We start from the raw sequence: 18,529 nt of genomic DNA, 5'->3' as shown, positions 1-18,529 counted from the left end.
CTTCTGGTGTCCATATTACCACCCGTTAGGCCTAGAATAGTACAGACCACAGGACATACCACATCTCTTGACAGAAGAAACCCATGCAATGTAATCGCATCAGCCAACCAACAATAAGACACGGAACCACCCTCCGGAACAAGAAACGGCCCAACAGCCGCACCGCAATAAACATACATAGATAGACATATATATACCGCGAAGAACGGCCGGCCCAAGGCGCTCGGCGAAACCCCAGGACCCAGACCGACACATAATAAGAAAGAATCACTCATCCCAAACCGCCGCCTTGGCCTGCTCCTCCGCCTCCTTAGCCTTAGCCGCCTCCTCACGCTCGCGATTCCGCCGCTTAATCTCCTGCTCCTTGACGGCGCGGTCGTACGCGCGCTGTTCCTCCGTACGCTTGGGGGCGCGCAGGCCCAGCGCCCCGGCGATCATCCTGCCAGCGACGGCGGTCTGCTTCTCGGGTCTGCGGGAGGGGGTGGGCGAGCGAGAGTCGGACGCGCGCGAGGTCGAGCCGGAGTTTGTATAGGCCGGCGTGGCGGGCCAGGGATTCGAGGTCTGAGGGGAGATGGGGGTGGGCGGCGGGTCGAGGGGGCCTTCGGCGGTGACGGAGGGCGAGAGGGCGGTGTCCGGGTTGTTGGAGGAGGAGGCTAGCTCGTCAGAGGAGGAGACGGTATCGGCCTCATCTTCCCAGGAGTCGGCGATGACGGGGGCCTTCTTCTTGGGGATGGGGCGGGGAATGTCCTTGATGGCGGCTTTGGTGCTGAGCGAGAGGTCGCTGAGGGAGGAATGGAGCTCAGAGGCGGTGGTGGAGGCTGCTGGGACGGACATCGGAGCGGTTAGTGGAGGGATTGTGGGAGGAATGGAGGGAGAGAGGAAGGTAGAAGGCAGTTAGAAGAGAGAGGAGGTATAAGTGCGGGTCAATGGGAACAGACTCTTGGGCTTTGGAGGGGTATCGGGAGGTGCCATGCCCGGGGGAAGGATGTCGAACAGCGGATCGTTTGGGTAGGAGAGACGGAATTGATAGCCGTGGGGAATGAGAGAAACGATAATCGTAGTTAGTAATAATAGATACGTACTGTAGTCGGGAGAGAAGAGAGGAAGAGTCTAGAGAAGTGATGGAAGAATGATGGCGTCAGTCGTGGGGACATGGGCGGGTGATTGGCTGCCGGGTGACAAAGCAATTTAAGATGTCACTCCTATTTATTTATAGAGTCTCAAGTACTCCGTATATAGAATTGTACAATAGTTTCAGTCCTCCTTCTAGTACCTCAATAATTACTCTACTTTGAATCTGGATATCCGGAGACAGACCCTTGACGACACTTCCTCTCCATACCACCACTAATATAACAACCTACTCCCTCAGTATTAGACTTTCCTGTCCCCCGCAAGTAGTGGGTCGACAAAAGCACTAGTACTACGTAGTAAGAACTAAAAGTACATGCCGTCACGATGTCTTTCTCCTCGTCGGGACAGGGCCGCATCACTCTGCCTGAGGCCATGTATCATGCCTGAGGCATCACGACGCGAGAGTGGATGTCGCATCCACCTGTCTTCCGAGAAGGCCAATAACAGTGCCTATACGGGCCTCGGAAATACCGGTCAGCAGTCCGAGACCGGCGGCGGGGAACAAACGCCTTTATGCCTTTATAAGCTCATGATCGCCTTCTTCGGCTATTCTGTGGGCATGCTTGCGTCTTTATAGTTCGCTTGCCTCGGACGTCTGGTGGCTCCAGACGCAGTCCATTGTCGACTGGTAGCCTGTGGTATCTGGTATACCCAGACATACATAAATATAAACATGCCACAGATATCCTCCCTCGCAGCGCGGACGCGGAGAATCATCCCGGCAGCGGGAAACCGTCTCGCCCGCTTTTCCACATCCTCGCGGAGCTACGACTATGCCGACACGCTCCCTAACCTGAAGATTGGCGCCCACACACGCGTACTGTTCCAGGGATTCACAGGTACGAGCGCACCGACGGTAGAACCCATACAATATCTGACAATCAACAGGCCGACAGGTATACTCACAGCCACTCCGGCGAACCACGCTAACAAGCTCAGGCTACGGCCAACGTGAAAGAATCCCTAGCGTGGGGGACCAAAATCGTAGGAGGCGTCAAACCCGGCGTCGAAGGTGAACACCTGGGACTCCCTGTCTTCCCTTCTGTGAAAGCCGTACGTCTTCTGATCGTTACCGCTCAATACTTCGGCTCACGAAGAACAGGCCCAGGAAAAAGCCAGACCCGATGCGTCTGCAATCTACGTCCCCGGGAACCAGACGGCTCAAGCCATTGAAGAGGCCGTCGAGGCGGAGATCCCCCTAGTCGTGGCGGTCGCCGAGCACGTCCCCATCCACGACATGCTCCGGGTAAGGCACTCTCTACGAGGTTAGAATGCGTGAGTTAACCGAGTCAGATCCACTCCATGCTTAAAACGCAGTCCAAAACACGTCTGGTCGGGGCGAATTGCCCCGGGATCATCTCCGCCATTGGCAAGTGTCGCATAGGATTCCAGCCACTGCCCTGTTTTGCGCCAGGAAAAGTAGGCATCGTTGCGAAGTCCGGCACGCTCAGCTATGAGACGGTGGCGTCGACAACGCGGGCCGGTCTGGGACAGAGTCTTTGCATTAGCATGGGAGGCGACGTCCTCGCCGGAACGAACTTTGTGGATGCGTTGAAAATCTTCGAGGACGACCCCGATACGGAGGGTATGATCATTGTCGGGGAGATTGGCGGCACGGCCGAGATGGACGCGGCCGAGTGGATCAAAGATTACAACCGCAGGACCGCCAATCCAAAGTATGTCCCTGTTTCTTCCGAACGGAGCACCAAAATACTGACGACGTAGACCCATCATGGCCCTTGTCGGCGGACTGTATGCTCCTTCGGGACGTATTATGGGCCATGCTGGCGCCTGGACCGCCATTGGCGAGCCGGGCCCAGAAGAGAAATACCAGGCGCTCGAGCGTGCCGGAGCTGTCATGGTCAACCATCCGGAGAAATTCGGCGAACGCATGAAGACGCTCTTGGCCAGTCGATCTCGTGCTTCGGGTGCAGTAGCTGTAAGGCACCCCGCACCGCAGCATAAGTCCTGAAACTGATTTCCACGCAGACTTCCAATGCCGCGGGTCAAAGACGGGGCCTGCATACGATGAGACGGGTTATTCCACGGAGACAAGGAATGTTTCCCCAGAATCAGAAGCGGTCCCTCTTCGTCAAGCAGTTCCAAGCTCTCGATATGCTGAGGGAGAAGTCTATTCCCGTCCGCGAGGCCACACCCGCAGAGTCCGATATCTACCTCAACCTCACTGTGGATCGGACAGCCTTGTCGCCCTGTATCCTTGCCTCAACAAGTGCCGACTTTACGCCAGCCGCGACCAGCCGGTTTCCGTTCCCCTATGCCACGACACAGTTCACGGATGGGGAGAATTCAATTGTGGAAGCAGTCGCATCGCACCTGCAGCTCCCCCCATCGGCGAAAGGAAGACTGGCCGAGCTGATCCAAGCGCTGTGGGAGATCTTCAAGGAGAAGGAAGCCTATCTTCTGGAGGTCCGTACGATTTCTGTGGATGGTGCATTCGAAGTGCGTGGAGCACGATTTGGGTTCGACGACGCCGCATTCCGCAGCTCCGGACGGCAAGAAGAGGTGCACCGTCTGCGCCAGCTGGAGGAGGAAGTCCACGAGGAGGTAGAAGCCGAGAAGGACGGCATCGTTTACGTGAAGTAAGTTGCCCGTTGTCTTCTGAGCACATCGGCGAGCACTGCTGACTACCCAGACTCGACGGCGAGGGCAGCATCGGAACCCTAGGTAAGATACCCACGCCCTCCGTCCAGTTGCATACTAAGACGAACAAACAGTGAACGGCGCCGGCCTGGCAATGAACACCGTCGACGCGCTCACCATCCACGGCGGACACTGTGCCAATTTCCTCGACACGGGAGGCAAGGCGACATCGGAGACGGTCAAGTCGTCGTTTCGGATCATCACGTCGGATCCGCGGGTGAAGGCAATTTTTGTCAACATCTTCGGCGGACTGACGCGCTGCGACATGATCGCCGAGGGGATCATCCTCGCCTTTCGGGATTTGAAGATGAGCGTGCCGGTGGTGGTGCGACTGCGGGGGACGAACGAAGAAGCGGGACAGAGAATGGTGAGTTTCACTCCGACTGGATGCGATCGGCGCTGACGGGATAGATTGCGGAGAGCGGACTGCCTCTGCATGCGTTTGATGGGTTTGAAGAGGCGGCGCAGAAGGTGATAACGCTGGCAGGTAAATAGGACGGAGTAAGATAGAGATCTAGTAGATTGTTTGTATAGGAGTCGACATAGAGTGATGGCGTTACATAATCGATTGACCGCAAATTGCGAATCCCCGCGATCAGCGGAGGAGCCCCGCCAAGGAAGTCTTCCCCTGCGACAGCCACGTACTCTTTCTTCTCTTTTCTTTTCTTCCTCCCCCTCTTCATCTCCCTCCCTTCTCTCGTCTCGTCTTCCTCCCATCTTCAATTCCCCCCACTCAATTGCAAAAATGGCCACGTAAGTCGCCTTCCCACCACTCACTATCCCCAACTAACAACCGCAGAAACATCACCTACCACGCCGCCGCCCTCACCCGCAAGGAGCGCGACGAGCTCCGCAACCAGCGCGGCCTGACCATCTGGCTGACGGGGCTGTCGGCATCGGGCAAGTCGACCATCGCGGTGGAGCTGGAGCACCAGCTGCTGCGCGAGCGCGGGGTGCACGCGTACCGGCTGGACGGCGACAACATCCGGTTCGGGCTGAACAAGGACCTGGGCTTCAGCGAGCACGACCGCAACGAGAACATCCGGCGCATCTCCGAGGTCGCCAAGCTGTTCGCCGACAGCGCCGCCGTCGCCATCACCTCGTTCATCTCGCCCTACCGCAAGGACCGCGACACCGCCCGCCAGCTGCACGAGGTGCCCACCCCTGGCGAGGACACCGGTCTGCCCTTCGTTGAGGTGTTCGTCGATGTGCCCGTCGAGGTGGCGGAGCAGCGCGACCCCAAGGGGCTGTACAAGAAGGCCCGCGAGGGCATCATCAAGGAGTTTACCGGTATCTCGGCCCCGTATGAGGCGCCCGTCAACCCGGAGATTACTATCAAGAACGTCGATCTGCCCGTTCAGGACGCTGTGAAGCAGATTATTGAGTACCTGGACTCGAAGGGATATCTGCCTCCCAAGAAGGAGTAAATTTGTTGCTGGATTTTCCTCCGGTTTACGTTTGTTTGTTATGTCTCATGTGTGATGGATAGATTCTGTACAGAAGGCTAGATTGATCTGTACATACCATGTCTTTAGAATATAAGGTACTATACATATATACTCCGTATCTCCTTGTAAAATCCAGAACTCAATGCAGTATATACGCTACCAACAGACCAGCTAATTGAACTCGAATTCATAATACACATACGCCGTGTACTCGCCGCCCTCGCCGTGCTGCATCTCGCTCGGGTCGTCTCGCTTGACCCGGCCCTTCTTGTCGCGCCCAAACGCATTCCCCGCCAGGTACGAGTATTTCTCGTCCAGGTTCCGTTTGGCCTTGTCGGCTTGTTTCGTTCCGGGTGTCTGTCAGCTCCAGTTAGTTCTAGCCCTTCTCTTTCGTTTTTCCAGGGAAAAGAGCATACCCGAATAATAGTGCAGACAAAGTCCAACGGCAGTCCATACCGTAGCACCGTCTCGACAAACACCCGCAGCACCAGCACGTGCATCCAGACCATAACCGCCTCGCTCCACGACGTCCGGCCGAGTCGCAGCGTCTCCCCCCAGAGCTTGCGTTCGTCGCCGCCGACCCGCTCCACCTCGCGGCGCTCCTCCTCCTTGCCGCCCTCGACGTACTTGAACTCGCGTGGGATCCACTTGTGCTCGCGCGCCTTGTGGATGAATTCGGCGCTGTGCTTGCGGAACGTGGTCACCGCGTACAGGGTGAACTCGTCGTCAGCCGCGACCAGATTGGCCGAGCGGGGCACCACCATCGGCGACACAGTCTCGTAGGTCTTGAGGAAGTCCTTGGTCTGCTGCGACGGCACAGCCACAAGGTGCGTTTCCAGGAACTCGGAGTTCTGGACAAGGGAGCGCGGGTCGACGACGGAGGCCAGGGATTTGGTCGAGAGATTTCCTCTGGAGATTTGTTAGGGGTCTACCGTGGGTAGAGAGAAGTGGGTGGACGTACGTCTGCTTCCGTTGCAGGGTCATCAGGGTGTTCTTGACCTGGTTGTATTGGGAGTATTTCGAGCGGATGTCATTATCGATGCTGGCGGCCTCCTGTTCCGCGACGCGATTAGCACCTGCATGGAAAGCTCCGACGAGATCCGCATGCATACCTTCTGCAGCAGATCGATCAGCTCGCCCAGCGGCTTATCGGCACGGTACTTGACCTTGTTCCACGAGAACGTGCGGAGGTACTGGTCCACCGGCTCTGTCATCACGTTAGCCCCCATCTACATGCCACGTCTAAGACCCACATACTATCGTTCACGGCCTTCATCTTCTCAATCTGTGCTTCGTCGCCCTCCAGGATGTTCTTCAGCGCGTCCCCGACCTTGGCCACGACCGCCTGGCAACCGGCCTCGAGCTTGGCCAGCTCGTCGGCCTGCTGCACGAGGGCGTCGAGGGTCCCGATCTTGAATTCGGGGATCGGGAAAGGAGCCACGGTGCCATTATCGGAGGCGACGGTGGTGGAGATGGCGTCGAGGGCGTCGTCGCGGTGGTGGGAGGGGGTGATGGAGGTGGGGAGAGAGACGAGGAGGTACTTTGCTGCTTTGGACATGGTGGGTGGCAGTGTTGGGGGATGACTTGAGCGATGAGAGAGTGACACGCCCAGAAAAGGGCCGGAGGGTGGGAGAGCGTGAAGTTGGTCGGGGCCTGTCTGGTTGTATATCGATCTGGCTTGAGCTGTTGCGGAGTACGTTCGGGCCCGATCAGGTGACCTGCCGCTCTACGAGTGATCTCATACTACAGAGTACGGACTCTTCATATTTCAATATTATAGAAATTAATACGATAAGAATGTCTATTATCAGATGCATCTACTACAACAGTAGTATGTCTAACTATGTACAATGCACGAAACCGAACCGAAACCGAAATCCATCTATGCGCCAGCCCATGATCCCACAGCGCAATCCCAAATACACTAGTTGGTAATCTTGTACAGACTCGACATGGCCTAGAATGAAATCAGCTCAACTCTCGCACTACCCCTTTATGTAGAACATACCGCAGCTTGCTTGGGCTCCACGAACAGCGACTTGGCCTCGACGAGCACCTGCGGCTCCTTGCCGTCCTCAGGGAGCGTCTCGATGCGCGCCTCGACCCACGCCTTGCGGCCCTCGACCTTAACCGTCTCGGCGCGCAGCACGACATAGTTTTCCGCCATGGCGGGGCGACGGTAATCGATGTTCAGGTTGGCCGTCACACCAACCTTATTCGGCAGCGCGGGGAAACAGCACCGGCCCATGGCCTCGTCCAGCAAAGTAGCCAGCAGACCACCATGAACGATACCCGGGTGGCCGCACACACTGGGCCCGAGGTAGAAGATGGACACGAGGCTCTTGCCGCCCTCCTCGGAGAAGATGTAGGGCGGCACAACAATCTTCTCAGGGCCGGCGAGGGTGCCTGCGGTCAAGTTGCGCGCGCGCAGAGCCTCGGGGATCTTCAGGTGCGGCCGCGACTCGGTGAAGGCGGGGTTTTCGCGCAGCGAGACGGTCAACGGGTGGTTGCGAATGTACTCGTCGACGGTCTGGGAGAACTCATCCGGGGGCGCGAAGGCCGTCAGGGTCTCCTCGTCGGTGGGCAGGGTGACAGTCATCATGCGCGAGACGGTCTTGGATGTCTGGTAGACCAGGCCGGCAGTGAAGGCGAGAACGGCGATGGAGGTGAAGCCGAGGAATCGACCGAGGCGCGAACGGGGGTTGGATGTCTGGGAGGGAATGGAGGGGGCGTCTGCGCACACAGAGGTTAGTTGTGCCCGGGGAGAAGAGAGAACGGCAGGACGCCTTACCGGTGGAATACGGCTTGGAGGAGCGGTTGAGAGAACGAGAGACGCTGGTAAAGGGCGCACTGCGCGGATTTATAGGTCTGGGCCTGAGACAAAGCGTGGTTGTGGTGGAGACCGTCCGAATGAATGGGGCACGCATGGTGAAGGAATGTATGAACAGAAGAATAAATGAGATATTAACAATGAAATGAAATGGTCTGTAGAAGAAGAAGAAGGTTATGAGAGAAATAAGGAATGACTGGACGTGAGGCCTCTTTGCGTAGGCTCAACAGTTCAACGGTGGTCGGATAGTTCGATATTGATTCATCAGTCCGGCAGGTTCTTCTTCCCGCCCAAACAACCTCGGCTGATCGGGATGACTAACAAGCTCAAGGATCTATACAGAACTACGGTACTGGAAGAGAGTATCTCCAGTTACACATCTCCCACGCAGTGGTTACTCCGTACCTCTAGTCCCGTTCTTATCTCTTCTTTATACAATGTGGCATACACATCCTCAAACAGGACCTGTGTAGCTATGACGCATCAGTCAACTATCAGGTTCCACAGCATCGGTTGCACGGGACCCCCTCAACCTCTTCCATTCCATTTCTAGAGCCCAACCAGCCAATAACACAATGTGCACTGGGGAAATGGAATCCTGCGATGAGAGCATGATAAATGCCTGGATCACCACCTTCAACATTGAATGTGTTAGAAGCATGTTGGGGACTCTGGGGACTGCAGAAGTATATACTATTTGCCGTGATCCGTCCTTCCCGAACAGGAAATACCTCAACAACTATAGCCCTAACTTGATCACAAGTCCAACAACGCCTTCAACTGTTCATCAATCAGTCATTCATCTGCCATGAAAGACATTCTTTGCAATTGGATATACTAACTAATCGGATCGGATGCTTTTGAGAAAGGCACTATTGACCAGCTAGCGTCTCTATCTGCAGGGTTCCCCTCCGATCACATCTACTAGAAACATGCCGGGATCATCAGGGGCACACGCAGACTTTCTCGTTCTCATTCCAGCCGGATTAAAAGCATACGGGCTGTTGAGGGGTATATTGTCGGTTCTATTATTACTGCCTGGATAACGACCTGTCTCGTTCTCGACTGTCCTCCCGATGTATCCGTCTCCAGCATGCCAGGGGGACAACCCTTGACAAACAACACCACATTCCTTCAACCACCTTCACTTCACCACCACACTCATTCTCTCCTTAATTTTCAATCTAGTCGCTCGTTATCATGATTTCTCGTCCCTCGTTTGCCTTCATATCGGCCATTCGCGTCGCCCAGGCGCTCAATCACGGCCACCTCCCCCCTCTCCCCGACGACTACGACGTGCTTCAATATGTTGATCCGCTGATTGGGAGCGCCAATGGAGGTGAGAACAGTCAAGTCACCGTGCCAATCAATCTAACACATGTTCAACCAGGTAACGTCTTCGCGGGCGCGTCCCTCCCCTATGGCATGGCGAAAGCCGTCGCCGACACCGATTCCGAAAGCAACCAGGGAGGTTTCGCGTACGATGGCAGCAAAATAACCGGATTCTCCAGTCTTCACGATTCCGGCACCGGTGGCCAGCCATCGCTGGGCAACTTCCCGCTCTTCCCGTACGTGTCGTGTCACGATGACAACGTCGATGGCTGCGTATATCCCAAGAAGGAGAGGAAGACGACCTACCACAACGACTCGGTCACCGCCACCCCAGGCCACTTCGGATTGACCATGGAGTCGGGCATCAGGGTCGACATGACCGTCGCCCATCACACGTCGCTCTTCCAGTTCCAGTTCCCGTCCAGCAATGCGACCAAGCCCCTGATCCTGCTGGACCTCACCGACCTGTCCGACACGCGACAGGACAATGGCACTATATCCGTTGATGCGGAGTCGGGCCGCATGACCGGCCATGCGACTTTTCTGCCCAGCTTCGGCAGTGGCTCGTACACTCCTTACTTCTGTGCGGACTTTCGTAGCGCAGCGTCGGTCCGCGACAGCGGCATCTTTGTCAACTCGCGCGCGAGTACCGACGTCCAGGACCTGACCATCTCTCGCGGCATCAACGGATATCCTCTTCCTGTGGGTCTTAATGCATCTCCGTCCCTGCGGACAGACTAACGGAAGTAGGGCGGTGCGTTCATCCGGTTCCATGCTCCAGACAACATCATCCAAGCGCGCATGGGCTTGAGTTTCATCAGCAGCGAGCAGGCATGTCGCAACGCCGAAACCGAGATCCCCCACTTCGACTTCAACGCGACGCGATCCGCCGCCGTGGATATCTGGAGAAAGAAGTTTGCACCCATTCGGGTGTCGAGGCAGGGCGTCGACAGGTCCTTCCTGGTCAACTTCTACAGCGGCGTCTACAGGACCATGATTAACCCGCAGGACTACACCGGAGAGAACCCGCTGTGGAAGAGCAGTGAGCCGTACTTTGATTCCTTCTACTGGTACGCATCTTCATCTCTCTCCCCAGCCTACCTCTAACCGCAACAGTCTCTGGGACTCCTTCCGCTCCCAGCTGCCGTTCCTTACCATCTTCGACCCCGAGTCCCTGACACGCATGATCCGCTCGTTAATCGATACCCAGCGACATCTGGGCTGGCTCCCGGACTGCCGCATGTCCCTCTGCAAGGGTACACCCTTATCCCCACCACATCCACTCCCTCCACTGACAACAGCAGGCTACACCCAAGGCGGCTCCAACGCGGACGTCGTCCTCGCCGACGCCTTCGTCAAGGGCATCTCAGACCAGATCGACTGGGAGGCCGGCTACCGCGCGGTGAAAAAGGACGCCGACGAGGAGCCGTACGACTGGTCGAACGAAGGCCGCGGCGGCCTCATGAGCTGGAAATCGCTGCACTACATCCCCGTCGAGGACTTTGACTACCTGGGCTTCGGCACTATGACCCGCAGCGTCTCGCGCACCCTGGAGTACTCCTACAACGACTTCACCATCGCCCAAATCGCCCGCGGCATGAACAACACCGCCGACGCGGAAAGGTACGAAGCCTCGTCGCGCAACTGGGAGAACCTCTTCCGCGCCGACCAGCGGTCCGTCGTGAACGGCTCTGATACCGGGTTCACCGGCTTCGTGCAGCCAAAGTATCTCAACGGAACCTGGGGGTATCAGGTACACCTCCCCAACACGCACATCCTCATTCCCATCTAACAACTTCTAGGACCCCACGACCTGCTCCAACCTCGACACCAGCGGCCGCTCCTGTTCCCTCCAGAACAACGCCGCCGAGACCTTCGAGTCCAGCATCTGGGAATACCAATTGTACCCTCCCCCCAACCCACCTTCTTCCTCTTCCCCCCTCCAAACCAAGAAATCTAACCAATAGGAACTACCAGCTTCGTCCCCCATGACATGGCCCGCCTCATCACCCGCCTGGGCGGCCCGGCCTCCTTCGTCCGCCGCCTCGACTACCTCCACGAAAGCGGCCTCACCTACATCGGCAACGAGCCTGCCTTCCTAACCGTCTTCCAGTACCATTACGCCGGCCGGCCGGCCAAGTCGACCGCCCGCGCGCACGCCTACATCCCGGCGTACTTCAACACCGCGCCCGCCGGCCTGCCGGGCAACGACGACTCCGGCGCCATGGGCTCCTTCATCGCCATGACCATGATGGGGCTGTTTCCCAACCCGGGGCAGAATGTGTATTTGATCCTGGCGCCGTTCTTTGAGTCCGTGCGTATCACGTCTCCGCTGACCGGGAAGACGGCGACGGTGCGCGCGGTGAATTTCGATCCGCAGTATCGGAATGTGTATATCCAGTCTGTCATGCTGGATGGTCGGCCGTATACGAAGAACTGGGTGGGGCATGACTTTTTCACCGAGGGGCGGGAGTTGGTCGTTGTGTTGGGGCGGAATGAGAGTCGCTGGGGGACTGCGCCGGGCGATGTGCCGCCTTCGTTGTCGAGGAGTGGCATGGCGGATTTCAATTTTCGGGGGTTGTGAACAATGTACGATAGGTCTACGATCTACGATCTACTATCTACTAGTATCATGGAAATGACAGCTCGGTTCTATCGGCGTGGACCATGAGACGCTTTTCATAAGCATAGTGCGGACATGTTGAAACCATGCGGCAGTCTCGCACGAGATAAGGGGAATCGTAATATATACACATCATGCTAACAAGAAACAAACCAGACACCGAAACCACCACAATCCATTCACCCCGTCTAAGCCTTGGGACGATAGAACTTGCTCTCCACCCAGGGCATGCCGACGACGCTGGCCTTGCGGACCTTGTTGCGGACGAGAATGCCCACCTCCGTGCCCTTCTTGTGCATGCCCTGCTTGATGTAGCCCATGGCGATGTTGGTGCCGCCAAGGGACGGACTGGGCAGACCCGAGGTGATGACGCCGATCTGGGTGCGCGACTCATCGTTGAGGTCGACGATGACGGCGCCCTCGCGCGCGGGCGAGCCCTTCTCGACGGTGAAGCCAACCCGGCGCTGCGAGAGCGTCTTGGCGGGAGACGCGAGCTGGGGCAGGATCACGGACGCGCCGTTGAAGGTGGCGGTCGCCGGGTCGCGGCGGTCCTTGCCGACTACCCAGCCGAGGGAAGCACCGGGTGGCGTCTGGGCGGTGGAGATGTCGTTGCCGTAGAGACACATGCCGGCCTCGAGACGCAGGGAGTCACGGGCGGCCAGGCCGGCCAGACGCACCTGGTCCGGGTTGGAGAGCAGCAGCTCGGTGACCTGAGTGGGGAGCTCGGGGCAGTCGGCGAACGCGGGGATGGAAATCTCGAAGCCGTCCTCGCCGGTGTAGCCGGTGCGAGAGACTAGGACCGGGTGGGGGCTGCGCGAGCCGTCCGGCAGGGTGAGGTAGAGGTCGCGGCAGTTGCCGAAGTAGAGGGTGCTGAGGTCGGTCTCCGGGCCGGAGCCGTTAACGACAGACTGGAGGACCTCGGCCGCGAGGGGGCCCTGCAGGGCAACCAAGGCGCGGTCCTCCAGAATCTCCCACTTCAAGCTCTCGGGGCCGTGGGCGTTCTTGTACGCAGTGATCTCGGCCTCGAGGAAGGCGAGGTCCTCATCGCGCCGGCCCGCGTTGGTGACGAAGTAGAAGGAATCCTCGCCGCGGCGAGTAATGACAGTGTCGTCAATGATGCCACCTGTGCCATCTTCCAGCAAACAGGACAGGGTCGAGGTGTTGATCTTGAGCTTGTCGAGCGAGGAGGGGGAAACCTTCATCAGGAGCTCCATGGCGCCTGGTCCGCTGAGTTGGTGCTGAACCCTGTACACTTGTTAGCATCAAGATACCTCTGCAGCGTTTCTATGGTGTGGTATTCACGGGTATGAACATACATGTGGCTCACATCGAACAAGCTGGCCTTCTCGCGGGTCCACTTGTGACTCTCAACATGGCTCAGGTCGGAGTACTGCAGGGGCATGGAATACCCCGCAAACGGCACCATCTTCGCTCCACGAGCGACATGAAGGTCGTACAGGGCCGTTTTTCTCAGGGGACCCGTGGGGGCAGGAGAGGAAGCATAACGCACGCCTCCGTTGACAGGGAGAGTGCCCGCGCGAAGGAACGGACGTCCTGCGGAGCGGAGAGCGCGGGGAGACGAAAGCTGCCGCGGAAGCAGGGTTGAGCCATTGGCGGCCACAGGCACAGCACGAGAGATCGGCTTGGATCCCAGGAGGCTCAGGCCTCGTCTCAAAGGTCGTACAGCAGACATGATTCTGATCTGAAGCAGTTGGATGGGGGATTTACAGAAACAAGTTGTGCGGCGGACAAGAAGAAGAGAGATTGCGGAGAAGCCATGCAGATAAGCGGAAAAGTCACGTGGTGATAGGAGATCTCCGCGGAAATCGCCTCTAACTATAAGACACGGATAGCACCTCCAACAGATGTCTGAACCTCCGGTATGCCTTCTGCATGGGCCAAGACCGTAGATCACGGGGTCTATCGAGGATCTTCACTAGATCGTCGCGCTCCTCCGGTTCAGTGAAATATACCCCATAGAAGGTGATGGTAATGATGCCATTCGCCAGGGCCGGCTGACATCGCAGATGGTTCAGGACAACGCCACAGATACGGAGAACACTGACAGGGCCTGTGCTTCTGCTTTGTGATTTACAGGGCGAGGTGCATGTCTTCGTAGGCTCCGCATTTGGCTCGACGCGGTAAGGCGACATCTAACTTACTCGAGACGCGGGTCCTCAGCAACGAGAATCATCTTGCCCAGCTCCAAATGCTGAAAGGCGGTTATTTGGTTGTCTGCCGCATACCACACAGTATTAAACAGCCTGTCCTTTGATCTGTGGCCCTTTTGTGCAAGGGTCGGCTGTAGCCGATGCTTATGGTCGTGAAGTAGCTGCTGTCGTCGTAGTCTACGCTGTGTTAGTGGTGCGGTCTTCGTGTCATTTGGCCGGTGATATCCATGGTTAGAGCTCATTGATGAAGTACCACAAAATGCATGGCTCTTGGGGACTGAATGGCCTGCGAATGTTGTACAGGGCATCATTGTTCCAATCGGACACCCACGGCTCCCCACGCACTATTCCAGACTGGCCAGACCCAATCGGCGGAGGGACATCACTTGCTGATGCCTGCGCGATTGGGGGAGTACGCCCTGGACAACGAAAGGGAATGTGCCTAGACGGCCCACGGGCCTCGTTGATTTCCGTTACTGGATATGGTGTCCAGTTTCTAGGCCGACTGTTAACCCAGGGCTGGTTATGAGCGAGTCGAGCATCGAAATTGGCCGTGGAGCCATGCCGAAACGATGGCCTGGGCGGAGCCCGCACACAAGCCAGACTTTTCGCGTGACATCGCGCACATGTCGGACGTGACTTATCATCTGCAGAAGCAGTGTCAACACCCAGATCTCGATCACAGTGTGGTTGCACAGTCTTACACTTTTGGTGCTCCGCTGGGCGCATGTTCGTTAACTCGTGTCTGGTCAAAGGAAGACACCCATACCCTAACTCTTCAAGCAAGGTGTGTGTGCCATTGAGAGCTAGATGCCGTTGCTTCAATGTTCAATAGAGACCAGCTGGGAAAGGTTTTGGGGATATGAGGGGTGTGCGGGGAAGATGACCCCTCATGGATACTCCCCGATGCGGTAAGAGACCCCGCATGAGCCCTATAGGTCATACAGACGAAGTATACGGTATCATCAATCCAGCAGGAGGGATATTGGCAGCGCCTTGAGATTGCCTTCGCGCGAGAAGCTAATGAGTTTGTGGACGCTGTGCTGGGTGATCGGCCGGTCCCTGTGGTCTTGGAGACTGGCATCATGGTGATCAAAATTGGACAGACCTACAGCAGGCGTTGATGTCGGGGATGTCAGAGGAAGTGCTTAAATTGAATAAAGACGGTAAACGGGCGGTTTCCTCGGCTAGACTCTAGATATATCATCCTGGAAGGCCTAAAGGAAACCTACTAAAGATGTCTGTAGGAACTAGATTAATGATACTACCTATCAGCTGTTCGTCACTACGTGAGCTCCAGACTACTTTGTTTACTGAAATGGTAAGACTACGAATGCTATACTACCCTACAGCTCTAACCATTCTATATCTACGGTGTGAGCAATACCGACTCCTTCGGCACCACTGCAAGAATGACTCCTTGCTCCCCGGAATTCACCACGACCGGAAGCACAGACGGCCTCAACGCGGACCAGTAGTCCGCGGAGGGTGACTTGCGGTTGGAATGATTCATTTGATCCACGATAATGGATGAATATGTCAATCACGAAAGGCAGCTGTCGCATAGTCCGCACAGATAACACCTCCACATTGGTCCATGTCGTCGTGCGAAATTCTGCTGCAAAGTCATGTCCCTTGGATATTCCACCTCGCTTGTCTCGTTTCAAATCTCCATATCAAAGATGACAAAAAGGATGTAATCATAATTCACGTCACACATCACTAGAGCCCATTATTGGCGCAGGAGAATGGACTACCCACAGTTCCCGCTTGGTAGTTCAAGATCACGCTCTTAATAGAGGCCTGCCAAACCGATTAGTCTCGCAACTCAGTCAGCGCAGCATATGAGGCCACTTACATAAGTTCCCGGTCCGAGGAAGAAGAATCCTATGCCGATTAGCCCAACATTGAGAATGGCTCCTAACCAACCCCGAAGGCCCCGTTTCTTCCAGAACCCAGGTCCATACTCGGCACGCCGCATTCGGAGGTAAGCCACACCCCAAAATATAAACCCAAAAAAGGAGTCGAACAGCGAGCTCATAATGGAGAGGAGGTCAGAGAAGAAGGGAATGACTTCGGCGATGATGAAGGCCAAAATCCACAGACAGGCAAGGATACCCGCCCAAGCGGCCCACCCGACCACGGTATGATTGCCCTTGTGGTGGGTGCCATCAAAAAGACGGAAGAAGAGGAAGCGAGCCGAGACCGAGGCATAGAGCACTCCCAAGAAGATCAAGGTCGGGATCATAAAGGAAAAGGAGACCTTCTTGTACACCTCGTCGCCCAGCGAACCAAATGCCGGGGCTGTCATGTACTGGTTGCCAGTGTAAACGTAGATGATGGCACCAGCCAAACTGAACACGATAATCTCGGCGATTGTCACCGCCGTGACGGACTTCCAGAAGTCTTTAGGTTCTCTCATTTCGGCGATGAAGCTGGGGAGGGTAATCTGCCCGATAAAGGTGTAGCTGATATTGAGGAAAGCGCTCATGGCAGACACGAAAGTGGTTCCCTTGACCGGGAGGGCGGTCACGATTGGGTTTCCCTGCGCAGGAGTGTATCCAGCAGGGTGATCTTCAATGCCGGAAAAGATCATGGCCAACAGGACGGATATGAAGGTGGTCAAAGCGGAGAATGTCGCAACCTTGGACAGCGTACTGAAAGTTCGGGGAAGGGAGAAGATGAAAGAGATGATGGCGGTGATCACGGAGAACACAATGGTGCATCTCGAATGGCCCGTGATTGTGTTGAGGTACTCCGCACCCACCAAACAGTGCAATCCCTGGACGAGGTTAGAATTGATTCTGAGAGAGATGACAAGCAGACATACCTGAATGAAGGTATTGTTCAGGAGGAACATGATCGCGGTCAGATACCAGGCGATCCTGGAGTCCCAGAACAAGTGCTGACCGATATCACACACATCACGAACATGGGGATGACGCAGGCAGAACTTCCTGTGAGACTATTAGCACAGTATTCCAAGGACCGTAGCGGTCGGACATACCAGATCGTGAGCGAGGTATACAGCACAACAGCCGCGATGAACACGGTCAGGATCAAGCCAGGAACTAGACCAAGGACGGAATAGGACCAGGGGAAGGACATGATCGCCAAACAGATATACTCCGAGAACAACAAGGCCGCAGTCTATGAAGACATCGTTAGCGCAGGTTCAAGAGAGGGTTGACGTCAGACGTACCTTTTGCCAGCTGCAGGTCCGGTACTTGATCGAATTCCCGGCCTCGAGTTCGATCTGACGGCCCACATCATCGGTGTCCGAGTCGGACTGAACGTTCCGACTTTGATTCTCCAGGTCCAGCTTCAACTCGTCGGGAGAGGGATCTGACACGGACGAAGACCGGGGAGCGTCCCGGGACCCGTCAAGGGCCTTGGATGTATTGGTTGCCGCCATTTCAGCGAGCGGGCGAACCGCAGGTGTAAGGAAGCGATGGATTGGTGTATGGACGGAATTATGAAGACCTTCGGATGCATGTACTGCTCCTCGAATGCCAGGGTGGTTTGGGAGAGAGGGGATCTATTGAAGGTGATGTGATGTCAGTAAAACTCCCGTCTCGATGGTGAGTAGAAGATCAGCACATGCGACATACATTTAGGTCAGGGATGAAGGAGAAGTAGGCTCAGTGTGAGGAATAAGTGCGCAGGAGAGAAGATCAGCGAGGCGACAGAAATAAATATGGGGGCGAAGCGATAACGGGTCAATCTCTAAACGATTATTGAGATAGGCGCAGGAGCACGTTAGACCGAACGGACAAAGAAAACCAAGACACCGGACGGAGGGCCGAGAGGGCTTAAGGAGGAACAAGAAAAGGCAAGAGGCAGCCAAGCGACCAGGAAGAGGCTTAGCTTCAGGAGGGTGGTGAGATGAGGATACAAAGAACTTCACCAACGTGCGATCTTTTCTTCCGATAGAAAAGAAATAAAAGTCATAAATTTAAAAAATCAATTAAAAAATCATTACTTAAATCCAGGGAAAGAGGGAAAAAATGGTGATTTGGCTAACCGGTTCTGTAGATGAGAGCAGAATAGCGTGATTTCAGAGGCTGATAACGAAGGACGCCGAGACAACCACCTACACTAACGCTGTGAACCTGCTTTCGATTTCCAAAGAATCCCAGCTCCAACGAGGTAATTAGTGGAGGTCTGCACGGGGCCACAGAAGACGAATCTCGATCTGAATGGCCCGCATGAACTCTCAGCCATTTGTTCCTACTGAATCCAGCACATGACGTGCTCTGTGCGTGGGCCTCTGGGGGTGGACGGAAAAGGTTCTAGCTCCAGAATCATGATGGAAGGAGTAAGCCCATCT

General features: G+C 56.0%; 8 protein-coding genes across 8 annotated transcripts; 3 read left to right on the top strand and 5 right to left on the bottom strand.

The window, feature by feature from the left end:
* Positions 1–267: 267 nt before the first annotated feature.
* ATEG_00276 (uncharacterized protein) lies at positions 268–834 on the bottom strand (the record flags this gene model as incomplete). Its single annotated transcript, XM_001210362.1, has 1 exon — positions 268–834. The coding sequence occupies one exon, from the start codon at positions 832–834 to the stop codon at positions 268–270; it is 567 nt and encodes a 188-aa protein (XP_001210362.1).
* Positions 835–1,807: 973 nt separating this feature from the next.
* Positions 1,808–3,872, top strand: ATEG_00275 (putative succinyl-CoA synthetase subunit alpha; the record flags this gene model as incomplete). Its single annotated transcript, XM_001210361.1, has 7 exons — positions 1,808–1,990; positions 2,074–2,187; positions 2,237–2,380; positions 2,428–2,810; positions 2,860–3,073; positions 3,124–3,734; positions 3,788–3,872. 7 exons carry the CDS (start codon positions 1,808–1,810, stop codon positions 3,870–3,872), a joined length of 1,734 nt encoding a protein of 577 aa, XP_001210361.1.
* Positions 3,873–5,969: 2,097 nt separating this feature from the next.
* On the bottom strand, positions 5,970–6,801 carry ATEG_00274 (H(+)-transporting V1 sector ATPase subunit C; the record flags this gene model as incomplete). The annotated part of the gene is made up of 3 exons (XM_001210360.1): positions 5,970–6,296; positions 6,356–6,450; positions 6,501–6,801. 3 exons carry the CDS (start codon positions 6,799–6,801, stop codon positions 5,970–5,972), a joined length of 723 nt encoding a protein of 240 aa, XP_001210360.1.
* Positions 6,802–7,167: 366 nt separating this feature from the next.
* On the bottom strand, positions 7,168–8,170 carry ATEG_00273 (PaaI family thioesterase; the record flags this gene model as incomplete). Its single annotated transcript, XM_001210359.1, has 3 exons — positions 7,168–7,200; positions 7,252–7,976; positions 8,035–8,170. 3 exons carry the CDS (start codon positions 8,168–8,170, stop codon positions 7,168–7,170), a joined length of 894 nt encoding a protein of 297 aa, XP_001210359.1.
* Positions 8,171–9,273: 1,103 nt separating this feature from the next.
* Positions 9,274–11,372, top strand: ATEG_00272 (glycoside hydrolase family 92 protein; the record flags this gene model as incomplete). The annotated part of the gene is made up of 5 exons (XM_001210358.1): positions 9,274–9,412; positions 9,464–10,107; positions 10,156–10,475; positions 10,522–11,158; positions 11,208–11,372. 5 exons carry the CDS (start codon positions 9,274–9,276, stop codon positions 11,370–11,372), a joined length of 1,905 nt encoding a protein of 634 aa, XP_001210358.1.
* Positions 11,373–12,216: 844 nt separating this feature from the next.
* ATEG_00271 (glycine decarboxylase subunit T) lies at positions 12,217–13,721 on the bottom strand (the record flags this gene model as incomplete). The annotated part of the gene is made up of 2 exons (XM_001210357.1): positions 12,217–13,273; positions 13,345–13,721. 2 exons carry the CDS (start codon positions 13,719–13,721, stop codon positions 12,217–12,219), a joined length of 1,434 nt encoding a protein of 477 aa, XP_001210357.1.
* A 1,050-nt stretch (positions 13,722–14,771) lies between these two features.
* On the top strand, positions 14,772–15,323 carry ATEG_00270 (uncharacterized protein; the record flags this gene model as incomplete). Its single annotated transcript, XM_001210356.1, has 3 exons — positions 14,772–14,986; positions 15,035–15,050; positions 15,147–15,323. 3 exons carry the CDS (start codon positions 14,772–14,774, stop codon positions 15,321–15,323), a joined length of 408 nt encoding a protein of 135 aa, XP_001210356.1.
* A 598-nt stretch (positions 15,324–15,921) lies between these two features.
* ATEG_00269 (putative neutral amino acid permease) lies at positions 15,922–17,614 on the bottom strand (the record flags this gene model as incomplete). The annotated part of the gene is made up of 5 exons (XM_001210355.1): positions 15,922–16,002; positions 16,058–16,981; positions 17,030–17,156; positions 17,207–17,349; positions 17,402–17,614. 5 exons carry the CDS (start codon positions 17,612–17,614, stop codon positions 15,922–15,924), a joined length of 1,488 nt encoding a protein of 495 aa, XP_001210355.1.
* Between the last annotated feature and the right edge of the window lie 915 nt (positions 17,615–18,529).

This window comes from Aspergillus terreus, genomic scaffold (genome assembly GCF_000149615.1).
Source record: "Aspergillus terreus NIH2624 scaffold_1 genomic scaffold, whole genome shotgun sequence".
NCBI lineage: Eukaryota > Fungi > Ascomycota > Eurotiomycetes > Eurotiales > Aspergillaceae > Aspergillus > Aspergillus terreus.
This window is presented reverse-complemented; position numbering and strand designations above follow the sequence as displayed.